Genomic DNA, 13,833 nt, shown 5'->3' with positions numbered 1-13,833 from the left:
TCATTATGTTAATTAGAGAAGTGCGAATAACGTCACCATTAAAAACAGGGATCCTGGGTGTTCCAAAGCCAGCAAGATAAAGCCTGACAGCCATTAAAGGAGGCTCTCTCTGGGTCTTCAGAGTTGCTTAAAGTTTCAGATCTAGTCCCCCAAATTTCTTACCATCTAAATAAAATGCCATCCTTGTTGAAACAAAAAGGAGAAATTTTTGCCTGGACAACCCTGTGTACAAGCTCCCTGCTTATAGGCCCAGGCCTGCACCCCAGCACCACACCCCGCCATTCACACCATCCTATTCACTCTTCCTTGAGAGTATTCATCTTCTTGCAATCAAAGTCATTTCTCAGAAACGCCTTCCCAGCTCACCCTATATAAAATCGTGCCCCTAGCACCACCGCCAGTCATTACTAAATTCCTAATTTCTCTGTTGTTCTTCATAAACACTTCATAAACCTGATACTGTTTCCCAGGTGCATTGGTTTACTTTTCGTTGTCTGACTTTTCTGCTAGACTAAATTGCATGCAGTCAGAAACTTGTCAGTTGCTAGATGGAAACACTTGGCACAAAGTAAGTGCTCAATAAATTTTGTTAAATGCACGAGCCAATAAATTTTTATTATGCTTAATAATAACAATGAATTTTATATGCCTTTGATCTGCCAGTATTGTCAATATGTGGAATTATAAGTACAATAATGAATACAACAAAAATAAAAATATTAATCACAAGGCCATGGAATTTGGAATATAATTTTTAGAAACATAACTATGTTACTGGTATAATCAGTGCTAGAGCCTTTCATTCCTCAGGTTTGGTTTCAGCTACTTCCTGATCCCCTAACTTTAATTTCACAGCTATTCACAACCAGGCCATAAGAAACTTTGAAACAGTACCCCATACTATTGCTAACTGGCAGTTCCTGTATCTGTCAAGATTAACTTTTAGAAGTTACTCTTTATAAAGGCAAATATGAATTGATTATGTGGTTACAATTACTTGTTCTTACAGTCGATTGCCTTAAGAAAGGCGCACAGCAGAGATACTGCCCATCACCAAAGCCCCAGTTGCAAAGAAAATTTCAACTCATTAACTGACCTAAATGCCAGCCTACTCCTTAATGACCAATAAATATTTCATTTTTTGTTCTACCCAGGAAGACTTAATTGCTGTCTGATTTTAATGAAGTGTTGCTGATAATAGTGAAAAACGTTCAGTGCCTAGATATTCAATATTCAAGTTGTGTTCAACAGAGTAAGCCTCAGTGGCATTTTTACAACTTTAAATGGCACCGTCATCTACTATGTCTTCAGCCTTTTACCTCTGCCAAGTCACCCCAAGACTGCAAACATCTGTTCTTCAATTGTCTCATAGGAAACACACTTCATTTATGCAAAGTGCTCATTACCCTAAAGAGCCAAATGCCTTTTAAAAGCTAGTTGAAGCAATAAGCAAAAGAAAAAAATACACTGTCAGTTGAGCATTTAAATTTTAAAATGTTAAGCCTTTGGAGTCCCTAAATATTAGAAAAGCATTTCCCAATCACAGAATCACAAAACTCAAAAGGTAAAAAGAAAAATACATACCAACCGACTCCTTTATTTTATATACATAAAAACTTAAGACTCACAGTGATCTGAAAAACATCAAAAATTTAACTAGGATCATTCCTATCCTACTCCCCAGCCCACTTTCAGTCGTCTATCCTCTCTACCATGCAATACAGAAAATGCCTTTCCATTGGAACAATGGTTCCAGTGCTAAAAGAGTGATTAAATAAACCATTTACTAAATTAATTTCCACAGAGTGTTCTAAATGCAAAACTTAATGTATATTCTCTGCAGCAGATAATTAAGGTTAAAAGAGATCATAAGGGTGGGACCCTGATCCAATAGGGTTTATGTACTTAGAAGGGGCCATGTGAGGACACAGTGAGGCTTCCTTGAACTCATGTGTCCTTGGTCCTGACTTGGCCTAGCTCTAAAGACTTGGAATTTCTGCCTCTCAAGCAATGATAGGCAGCATCAAATCCCAGTCTGTCTTTGATGATTCTGCCTCAGAAACCAGAAGCCTACAAGAGATGGTGACAGCAACACAGAGCAACACAAACTTTGCTGTCATTTGTAACTGTCCTCGCTAATCTGCCTTACTGGCCCAGAATACATGCATAGATGGATAGATAAAAAGACAGAGCAAGCATTAGATTGTATTCTGAATACTTCAGTTAGATGCTACAAGAATCTAGAATACATTTTGTTCTCTACCATTTTCTGCCATATGAAGAAATTGTACTAACAAATCTAAGACATGATATATTCTTTGTTTTCAGATTTTTAGAGAATAAAGATTAACTATAATAAAAAATAAATGAAAACACAAAGGGAAAAAGAAATTCTCACCCCGTCTCCCCACAAACAGCAGCCACAAAGTTCTTATATATTAGTTGTGATTTAAAAGTGTTACACTATGTTAAACTATGGTTGATACCTCAATAAAATGTACTTCATTTGGTGAAGGTTTAGTTATATTTAGATCATGGTTAATAATTACCATGATATAATTATTCAAAAATAATAATTTTTATTTTAACAATCTAAATTCATGTTAGACCTAGACAAAAGAAGAAAAATATGCCATTCAAATTTCAACATTAACATTTCTCCCTTTTGTTCTCCAAATTCAAGGCCTAGAAAATAAATTCCATTTATCAGAGTGAATCCATCATTCCTCTTGCATGTTTTATGAGAAAGCTATAAAAATAGCAAACTTGTCGGTGGGAAAAAGGCATCAGTCCTATCATTTCCAGGGTCTATATTTTGGTGCAAGTATTTCAAAATCTACCCAGATGTGGCCTGAAGTGTATTTATTTCAATATGGTTTTGTTTGTTTTTCATTTAGACCCACCAGGAGAAAAATTGATCAGATGACCCCTTATCTTATCATCCAAAGCTTAAAGGTTTAATTGCACACAATGCCTTTTTAGACCAAGACTGAAGCAAGGATACTACTATACTTCATCTTTCTAAAACTTCACACTCTAAGACAATTTTCTGGTTTATGTACCAAAAAGAGAAAATGGTATGGAAAAGCATTAAGTAAACAACTCACGGGAGGGGTAAGCAGGGTTAATGAGAAGTGAACAAATAGGAAGTCAGTATATTTGCCTCCAACAGCCTGTGCGTTTCCTGGTGATGGGCCGGCATTAATTGAGAAGAGTACAAGGATAAGTCTGCAAGGTTACCAGATCTGAGGAGCCTGTGCAATGAGTTTACGTGAGGACAGTATAAACGACTGCTGAGCATATATAAAACAGCATAATGGGAATCCACAGTGTGGTGTTCTCAGCAGGTGGTTCAGTTTTCTGTAGGGAAAACCTTCAGGCTGCAAAGAATGCACTGGCAGCTGAGTAAAAATTATGAAAAGCAATTTTTAAATAAATAAAGTGTGGAAAAGCCACAGCCAAAGTTTCTGGAAGACAGAGTACAGTGTTGCTGGACACAGGAGAAGGGAAGGGAAGGAAAAATGAAGGCCCTGCAACACACGTGGGAAGGTTTCTTCCTTGCGGGTGAGAAGTATGTGAGAGCTCACTAAAAGCGTTGAGGAAAGCAATGACATCATGTTTGAACAGTGCTGGCTTGTGATAAAAGTCAATTAGTGATGAGTTCCTTCTGAACTTATTTTTAATACGGAATTATAAATAAAGACTCATTATTACCATCAACGAGAAAAAGAGTTTGGAAAATTGGGATGGAAAGAAAATTAGTCACTCCAGACCAGCAGAAACACATCTGGATGGGACTACTTGGGAACAGGATGTGATCGCTCAATAACGTCAAGCTGTTTGCAGAGAGGCTGTGCCAGTTTACATAGTAGGTATACGAGATCCCACTGATCAACCTCCTCTCCAATAATTGGTGTTTTCGACTTCCTAATTTTTTGCCACCTTTGCAGCCACCAAGCAAGTAAGCAAGGATTCCATCTTATGTTTTTGTCTCCTCAGAACTTGGCATAGAATCAGAGTTCAAGAAATAATCAGTGAATAAAAGTGAACTGATGGAACCTACATTTGAACTTTGATAACTTGTTCTGGTTTTCTTTTTAAATTTTAAAATTATGCTTTTTCCTAACTTTCCATTCTTCTACACTGCCTCTCCCACTATGTTACATCTTCTTTTAAGTCATAAGTTGCTAAATCACATTCACTTTAAACTAGCACGAAAAAAAAAGCAAGGAGCAAAAGGATGAAAAAGGTATCTAGGCATATTTAAATAAGTCCATAAAAATAAGAGTGACTATTTCTAAACAAGACCACAGATCTAACTTAGAGAAGGGAAAACACACATTGCAAGTATTCCATAAATATCTCATTTATTGACCATAAATAAATTAATGACTACAGAAGAAATTGGACATTTTCGAATGATAATAGTAAAAATAAAATATACTAGTATGATAATGCACACTGATTCTCATCATTACTGAAAGTAAACTTCCAAACTTTAGAAGAAATACTAATTCTAATAATCAGCAAGTGCTGAAGTATAAAAACTAAAAAAAAAATTAAAAAAAATTAAATACTAAAAGATCTTAGTCATTTGAAGTTCCATAAGCCCATCAAGAGTTATCAGCTACAACTCTATAATGGTTTGAGAAGACAGGTTGCACTTTGAGTCAAAGACTAATTTAAAGTCTATGTTGATGACCTCCTTGGAGAAGAGTTGACTTACCTTGCAAACCACATAATATTAAGAGTTACACAGAGAATGAATGAATGATAAACTATTGTAAATCATGCAACAAAACTTTCTCCAGTTCTAATCTATACTAATAAAAGGGTAATATGCTAATTAGACCTAATAGACTGGGCATCTTCCCGACGTCATTCCAGAAATCCTTCCTGACAAAGCCGGGGGTGTAGCCAGCCTGCAAACCCATGTCAGCCCCTTGCCCAGTCGCCCTGACCCCCATTAGAGATGCTCCCCACCCTGATCCAGGGCCCCCTTCAGGGCAGGACAGCCGGCCCCCACCCATGCACCAGGCCTCTATCCTATATAATAAAAGGGTAATATGCAAATTGACTCTAACAGCAGAACAACCAGAATGACCACTGGATCAGTCACTATGAAGGGCACTGACCATCTCTTGGTCCCTTTCCCCGTCTGGTAGGCTCTGATCACCTGATGGCTACCCACAGCAAGGGTGGGGCCAGTGAGCGGGTAGTAACCGCTGATCTCTTGGTCCCTTCCTCTGGCTGTCAGGCACGGATCACCCGATGATGAATGGGAAATCTGGGGGGGGGGGCGGGGTTGGTGGCTGGGGGCGGGGCTGGCTGCGGACAGCTGGGGAAGATGGCCCTGATTGCAGGCCAGGCCTAGGGACTGTACCTGTGCACGAATTTAGTGCATCAGGCTTCTAGTCAATAATAAAATTCTGACCCTGACCCTTGTGGCTCAGTAGTAGAACATCTGCCTGCGCACCGAAGGGTCTTGGGTTCAATTGCTGATCAAGGGCACATACCTGGGTTGCAGGTCAGATCCCTGCCCCAGTTTGGGCACGTGTGGTAGGAAACCAATTGATGTGTCTCAGATGATGTGTCTCTTCCCTCCCCCTGCCTCCTTTCTACTCTCTCTAAAAAATCATTGGGAAAATATCCTCACTCCTCAGGTGAGGATTGAAAATAATAATAATAATAACAACAACAACACAATTCTGAATGAAAGTAGAGACCAAACAAGTGAGTAAACCTAATAGGAGTATTCTCCAGCCTCAAAACAACTCTTTAGTAAAGCAGGCACAAATAACACTAAACAATAATAGTCAAGAACTGTAATGTGTTAAGTTCTACCAGTATTTTACCCGAATTGCATTTTATTAAGTGGGAAATGGTATGTTTTTCCATTCAACTAACTTCACATTGAAAGAGGAAAAAATGTTTATGAGGAAAAAAGCTCTTGAAAAGTGGATATTAACAACACTGCCAAAAACTTCCACAGGGTCTGTTTCTTTTGTACTCAGGGACAAATGTAAGCACGAGGCTTCCATTTACCAAGCCATATGGAGCTCTGCAGTCAATTATGGCATTCAATCTTGGTTAGGAGATGCCTATACTGATTTAGGTAGTTTCCCATTTTCCTAACAATTAGCAACATTAACTAAGTAGAAATCAATTGTAATTGGAGAAGAGAGTGAGTACTAAATTAATTACCAAAGTCAGTCCATATATGAGAGAATTGTTACTTAATCTAGCAATTCTTTATGTTGTAATTTACCTATTTCATATGTATATAAAATCAACCACATTTAGAGGACTAGTCTTAATTCTCTTAATTCAGTCATTATTAAATTACATGAATTTACTCAAATGTTTGCTAAAACAATTTTTTAAAGATTAATAACATTTCTTTTAAAATCTTTTATTTTTTTATCGTGCAAAAGTGAGGATTTTTATTGTTATTGTTGCTGAATTTATTTATTTGTGCTTTTTGCATTTAAACCTATTTGAGTAAAGTATTCCAGTACAATTTTAAAAAACTGGTTAAAAGAAGAGAATTAAATGAATTCTAATGATATCAATTTAGTAATTCTTGGCTAATGAGATGGTAGGATAATTCCAGTAATAACTTACTTATGTTTTTGAAAAATACATACAGTATTATCTCTGACCATTTCAGTAGCATCTGTTTAACCATTAATCCACATGCCTCAAGTATTATAGAAGTTACCTGAGAAAGTGAACATGATGATATGAGGTATCTAACTTTTAATGAACTCGAGGGTTTCTTACTCATTATATGAAAACACAGCAAAAATATGTACTGGTTATTACCAAGGAAAACATATAATTAATATTACATTAGATATTATATATATTAGATATTATATCAGTCCCCAAAGTTCTCTTTTTTTATTGTAGCCAAAACTCATAATTTACCATATTAATGTCTTTCAGGGATGCAGTACAGTAAGTGTTAACTATATGCACATTGTTTTAACAGATCTCAAGAACTTTTTCATCTTGCAAAACTGAAACTTTAGATCCATAGAACAAACCCCCTTCCCTCATCCCAAAAAGTACTCTTTTAATGGTACTTAGGGCTTAAAATTTTTTTTAAAATAAAACTATCATCGATTCTTATTTTCTTACATCATAATATCACAATAAATTGAGCACCATAATAGTCACCATCAAGTTTTCCTTCAACATATAAAAACCATGTATTTGGGAGAAACTAAGATGGCGGCATAGATAAACACTGGGAAATTGCCGCCTCCCACAACAACTGAAAAACACCACAAAGGACAGAGCAGACATCATCCAGAACAACAGGAAGGCTGGCTGAGTGTAAATTCTACAACTAGAAGGAAAGAAAAGCACACTGAGAGCCAGAGGAGCTGCGGAGGTGAAGTGCGGCGGCTCACGCGCGCAGAAAGGGGGTGGCATCTGAGGACGCGGCTGTCTTTTTGAATCAGGAGGGAGACACAAGCTCCCGACTGCTCTGAACTCTGGTTCCGGGAAGTCTCTGGGGACCCAGGACTCATACGGGGAGAAGCTGGACTGTCGGGCAGCGGGCGAACTTGAGGGCAGCTTTCCCTCAGAGGTGCTTGCAGCAATTATCGGGTCACTGAGACGCTGGACTCCTTAGGGCTGGGCGGAGAATCAGCCATAGCTGCTTGCTACGCCCTTTGATTCCCTGAGACCCCGCCCCACCCAGGCTGCGGCAGAGGCTTTTGCATGTGAATGTACCTAACTGCAACCGAGCCAGGCAGACCCGGAACTTCCAAGAGAAGGCCCAAGGCCCCGCAGCGGTTGCAATGCTTCACAGCTGAGCCTCTTCGTGGCTCCTGCTGTGTGGCCTCAGACAGAGGCTGAATTAGCACCTCCTTAGATCCAGGAGCCACTGTACCCAGTGGTCAGAGGGGGACCATCCAGATTGCAACTCCTCAGATCCATAAGGGACACACTCAGGGAGCAGACTCAGTGAGCACCAAAGCCCCACTGAAGCAAGTCTTGCCCCAGAAGGGTGTCTTCAGCACAGAAGTTCTCCCACTTCAGACACAGCTGATTCTCACAGCCAATTGGCCTGGAGGTCAATTCCTCCCAGTGATCCTACAACAACCAAGGCACCAAGAGTGCACCAAGAGTGTCCACCTCAGGTAACTGGGGAGGCTGAGCCACTGGGCCCTACAGGACACCTGGCGCGCAGGGCCACTCTATCAACACAGGGAAGCAGCCAAAATGCGGAGACAAAGAAACAGGTCACAAATGGCAGAAATGGAGGAAAGCAAACGACTGGATATAGAGTTCAAGGCCACGTTTATAAGGTTTTTCAAGAATTTTATGAAAACCGCCGATAAATTTAATGAATCCCTCAATAAGTATAGTGAGACCATGGAGGACATGAAAAAGGACCAACTAGAAATTAAGCATACACTGACTGAAATAAAGAATAATTTACAGAGATCCAACAGCAGACAAGAGGATCCCAAGAATCAAGTCAAAGATTTGAAATACAAAGAAACAAAAAACCATGTATTTGATTGATATAATGTCTTTAGTTTTATAAATCATATTTGTTCAGAGACCTGCCAATTCTCAAAGGAAATCTGAGTAATTAGTGTAAATTAGTGAGACAGATCACGGGTCTGCAATTTTTTGCTGTCAAGGGCCGGAGAGTAAGTATTTTCGGCTTTATGGGCCATATGGGTTCTGCTGCAAATATTCACTGCTGCAATTGTAGCACAAAAACAGCTATGGGCAATACATAAATGAATGAGCATGAAAACAATTTGGAATGACTTGGCCTAGTCTTCCACATTAAATAAACCATGAGCCGTGTGTCAATAAAAATGTATTTACAAACACATGTGGCAGTTAGACGTCTCCCATGGGCCCTAGTTTGCCATCCCTGAAATACATAAGGAGAGGAAGGAAAAGACGGGGGGAGGGAGAAGGGCAGGGACAGAGAGTAGGAGAGAAAGCCTAAAGTATTTATGAAGTATTACTCCTGAGAACAAATAGCTACTTAGTGGGGTTGACATTATTTATTCTATTGACCACTTTGATAGTGAGGCCCTAAGAAATGGAACAAGTTTTTTTGGTTTGTTTTTTTTATGATGTTTCAATGCTGACTGACCTAGTAGCATTCCATACATCTGCATCAATAATGAAAATATTGACCTTCAGTGACTACACAGGATTGGACTTACCTTAGTAGCGGATGGAATATGACAGTAATATTTCTGGCTCCAGGTTTGCAGACAAATTTTGTTCCTCCACCTTCAATTAAATTGTCATCAGGGCCACCTTTCAGAAAAAAATAAAAGAGAGATTTACTTTTTTAGAAATATTACAAAGAAATAAAACAAGCATATCTAGATAAATGTTATGGGGGCATAAGAAGGACCATCTTTGAAAACAATTGCCTTCAATATCTACAAAACATTTTGGAATGACTTGGCCTAGTCTTCCACATTAAATAAACCATGAATGAGCATTTTCATGGAAGCACAGTGAGAATAAAGAGTATATTTCAAGAAAAAGTGCAAGGATACAGCTCTTGCTCTCTAACCACCAGTATCTGTCTTGAACAGTAGAGCACAGACAACTTTCAAGGGGAGAGACCTGCCATACAAAGTTGTCCAGGGCTGTAAAGATTGGAGCCGAGACCCAAATGAACTTAACTGTGTGTATTTCATCAAATCTAAGATCCCACTGATTGTAAGATCTGCTATTATTTTAGGTTAACAGTAAGGGAAAAAATGTCCTGCTAATTAAACTACAGAATGCTTCCTTATCACTTAGGATCTTTACTTTTTCTTACTGAAAAGCTCCTTTTAAAATAAGTGGATGTTAACCATAAGTCTCACATACACATGTAATAAGGAGATATAAGAAATATAAACTGGTTGATATATTCCTAAAACTATGGAATACCCAGAGTCCAGCTCTTCTGAATGACTCCGAGTTGTCACTTCCCGTGTTTTCTAAAGATTTTCAGCAAGTGAGTTTCTTAAAGGAGTATATCCAGTACTTTATTTCAAGCTGCTGATTGATATCCACTCTGCCAGGTTTAATATATTGATATGTTCCTGATGCCATCAGAAGGTCTAAAGAAAACATGTCCCTGTACTAAGCAAGACTCATATTCCTTCCTCAAATGGTCCTTATGAGGTTCATTATCTAAAATACCAAGTCACAGTATGAGGAATAGTCAGTCACTCAACTCCTATACACTGAGGCAAAACAAGTCATTAAGATTGTCTTCGGCTGGACAGCCATTAAGATGCCATTGATTACAGATATATCCTAATTTCAGAGAGGTTAGCATGTGAAAACAATGTATATTTTAGGATGTTGGGAGAAATGCTCTCCTTCCATATCCAATGCTCATATTTGTTTCCACTAAAATGAAGCTTGATGAATGTAACCCATGACCTCTCTCCATCTTTAACCCACTCCAGGGAAAGTGAACTAACTCCTCTGGTAAAATTGAGAAGAAAAAGCTGTGCATAGTTGCTTCAGCAACCCCCTAACTCCGGTTTAGAAACCGGATGCACATAGATAATAAGTGTGGTCTTGCTAAGTTGAGAAATAAAGGTTCTGCCTTGTCAGAGAAGGACGAGTGGTCCAGCACCTTCCATGAGGGGGTGCGCAAATCAGTTTAATGTTGATGTTCATTTAGAACTCTCACTCGACTCTATCTGGCCTGTATCAATATGAAAGTAATGTTCATCTTTCACCTATCTTATGTTATTTCTTAAGTGTGTCAGGACTCTGACAGGAAAGATACATGCCACAAAATGGGCTTCTCAAAACCTTCGCAATCTGCACTTACAATGTTTCCCTTCTTTTTCCTAAATTAAACATTTTCTTTCTAATTATAGTTCTTTGCCTGATACCAAACCCAGCTTAATCTCACCTGATTTATTATCTATCTCAAGGTCTCTGAGGTATCTTGGAAATTGACTGATAAAAACATGTGAAGCTTCAGAAATCCATAGCCCAGATCCTCAAGAGTTCCCAGGGGTACCAGAGTCTAGACAAATCCCACTTGGATTAGTTGTTTCCACCAACTAATCAGAGCAAGGTCTGTCTTAAGGTAAACAGAAAATATAATGGCATGTTCAGTGCTTAAGTCTAAAGCATGAGCTATTTTTTCTCATTAGAAAGAAATCCATCTTATTGCACTATCTTTGTATCAGTGATATGACTGTTCTGCTGAGTTAAAGGAGAGCATCAAGACCAGCACAAACACGACTCCTTTATAAAAATCCTCCTCAGAGGTCCCCGGATAGTCACAGACAGAAAAAAAGGAGCAGTCAATATGCCTCCTTTATCAACACTTCCCCTTCTAAGATCATAAAATCTAGACACAATTGAGTCACCAAGGAAATGGGGGGGTGGTTGTAGAGAAGAAACCTGGTTATATTCTGCACTCCAGGGACAACATAAATAACTTACAAAGGAATAAATGAATGCACACAAAAAATAATGCCTAAATCTACTCAATGTGAGCATATCTTTTTAAAGACAGCATGATCTCCAAAGGCTTTTAAAAATTCTGATGTTCTGTGATTTTCAGTATTTAATAATTAAGTACAGACCTGATTTACCCACCTCCAGTCATTTATTCTAAATCCCTGTTAGCTATAGACACAGGATTACTGAAAGCTTGGGCAGAAATATGAAGGGGGGAAAAAAAGGAGAGAGACTTCAAGCTGAAGAGCAATTCCACATACAAGAAGTTCTTTGTTACTCCAGTCCTGCTACCAAGGGCCATCCACACTGTATTCGCTGTGTTTTCCTCCTTACAGACCACAAGTTTTCACCCAGCTTACTAAATTACCAATAAACAACACTGGCCCAGGGGAAATATCCTTGAAAACAGAGCTGTCACAACCAAAGGTAAAGGCTGTGGCCAAAGACCATACAGCCTGTGACTCTGTGCTCTGAGATTTATTCTAGCCGGCTAACATCTGGGGGAGCTACCAGGCTCACCAGTCCTTACACGCCTTCCCGTAATCAAGTAACCAAGGAGCTGCTGCCATGAACAGTCCTAGGGAGCATGTTGTCCAATCCTGAGAAGAGCACAGGATGGCCCAGAGCATCTCCCTCCTGCTACTTATTCAGCTACAGTATATCTGGGCTGGCGAGGCCAGGTGATAGGCACCAGAGAAAACGGTGAATGATGATGGATGGCTGGGGAGAAGGGAAACTGACAATAGCATTCCAAGGAGAAGATATGTTCTGCAGAAAGGAGGGGCAGAAACACCCCAACCACATTTCCTGTTTCTGACAATGAGGACAGGGTGTGACAGGCTCCCTCAGATGATTGGCAAGAGGCACCCAGGCCACCCAGTGACTGTTTGCAGTTAGTCCTTCATTTAGAACGCATTTCCTTATAGATAATGAACTCCCAAACTCATTTATTCCTTGATTCTCCCAACTAGAATTTGATGGCATTTATAATATAGTCATTTTAGTAGAACAGAAATAAGAAACCAAAACCGCAGAAAAAAAGGGAAACACATGTTCTCACTGAGAGAACGATGGTACAGTGGGAAGAGTCAAAAAGATCTGTGCCAGACCCCACATCAGCTACTTACTAGTGTAAGTGTGATAACATTATTTCAATCCTCTGAGCCTCAGCTTTTCTATTTATAAAATATAGATTGCAGTAAACTCTTTCAAAGACTTTGGTGATGTTTAAGTAAGATAACATACTCAAGGGCATTCAGGACAATGTCTGACACCTAATGCATCGCAAATAAATGGTGGTCTAATTTCCCCTTGAGAATTACCAAGCAGTCAAGGACTTACTGATCAGAAACACACACACACACACACACACACACACACACACACAGAAACACCATCATTGGAACATAAACTAAAATACAAAAACTCCAAATTCAAAAAAAAAGTTATCCTTGCTACTGTAGGAAACATTATACAAGTCTATATACAAGCCTTTAATGAGACTAATTAAACTGTCTGCCTTATTTTGGGGGCAGTATTATTGTAGCGAAAAGCAGAGAACACAGCACAATGGAATAAATCAGTCTTTATCCACTCTTGCACTTTAATTAAAAATAATCATTATTAAATGTATTGGTGTTCCAGTGGTGAATGCTTTATGCCAAACACTGAGATGAGAACTAGAGAATGTGAGGTCCTATCTGCTGAGCCGCAGAATCTCAATCTAACTTGGCCTTTCCACACAGAAAAAAACCACGGTGAAGGGAAATGGTTTTGCAGCAAACACTTTGCTTCATAAATACTTTCTAAGGATTATAAACATGCATTCAGTACAATAAATATGGAATTGCTGATTGCATCAATAAATACGGACTTTAATTGGCCCTAAGAGCCAGCTGAACGGTCGAAGAATTCCCTGAATTCATAGCCCTCACCTTGCCAGAGGGGTTCTTCTAGATCAAACTCTTTGGCAAATGCCCATTTTTAAAGCACAAATTATCATTATGATTTAATGCTGTTGCTGCTGCTACTAGCACTACCAACAAACTTGTAACAAGGGACTATATATGAGCTTGGGGTTTGGTACTCAATTAGGATGAAAACGAAGGTAAAGTAATTTTCCTTACACTCAAATAACTCACAATCACAGTCAAGTCAAGCAATTTGGGATTGGTGAGGACATTCTATTGCTCATGAATAAGGTGCTTTTGGGGTCGGGGGGAGGGGGGGTGGAAATACAGGCAACAAGCCCCTTCAAGGACAGGATCATCTTGACTCAACTCTCACCAAGTGTGTAATTATTTTTTTAGTATGTTTTTCTTGATTTCAGGGAGGAAGGGAGAGGGAGAGGGAGAC

General features: G+C 39.1%; 1 protein-coding gene across 3 annotated transcripts in view; it reads right to left on the bottom strand.

Annotated features, from left to right (window-relative positions):
* Positions 1-13,833, bottom strand: part of EXOC4 (exocyst complex component 4) — a 753,652-nt gene that overhangs the window by 396,432 nt on the left and 343,387 nt on the right. For all 3 annotated transcript variants that reach the window (XM_059711814.1, XM_059711816.1, XM_059711817.1), the window contains exon 10: positions 9,207-9,303. In XM_059711814.1, the coding sequence (XP_059567797.1) occupies positions 9,207-9,303 (97 nt within the window). The remainder of the gene's footprint in view (positions 1-9,206; positions 9,304-13,833) is intronic.

This window comes from Myotis daubentonii, chromosome 10 (genome assembly GCF_963259705.1).
Source record: "Myotis daubentonii chromosome 10, mMyoDau2.1, whole genome shotgun sequence".
In the NCBI taxonomy this organism is placed as follows: domain Eukaryota; kingdom Metazoa; phylum Chordata; class Mammalia; order Chiroptera; family Vespertilionidae; genus Myotis; species Myotis daubentonii.
This window is presented reverse-complemented; position numbering and strand designations above follow the sequence as displayed.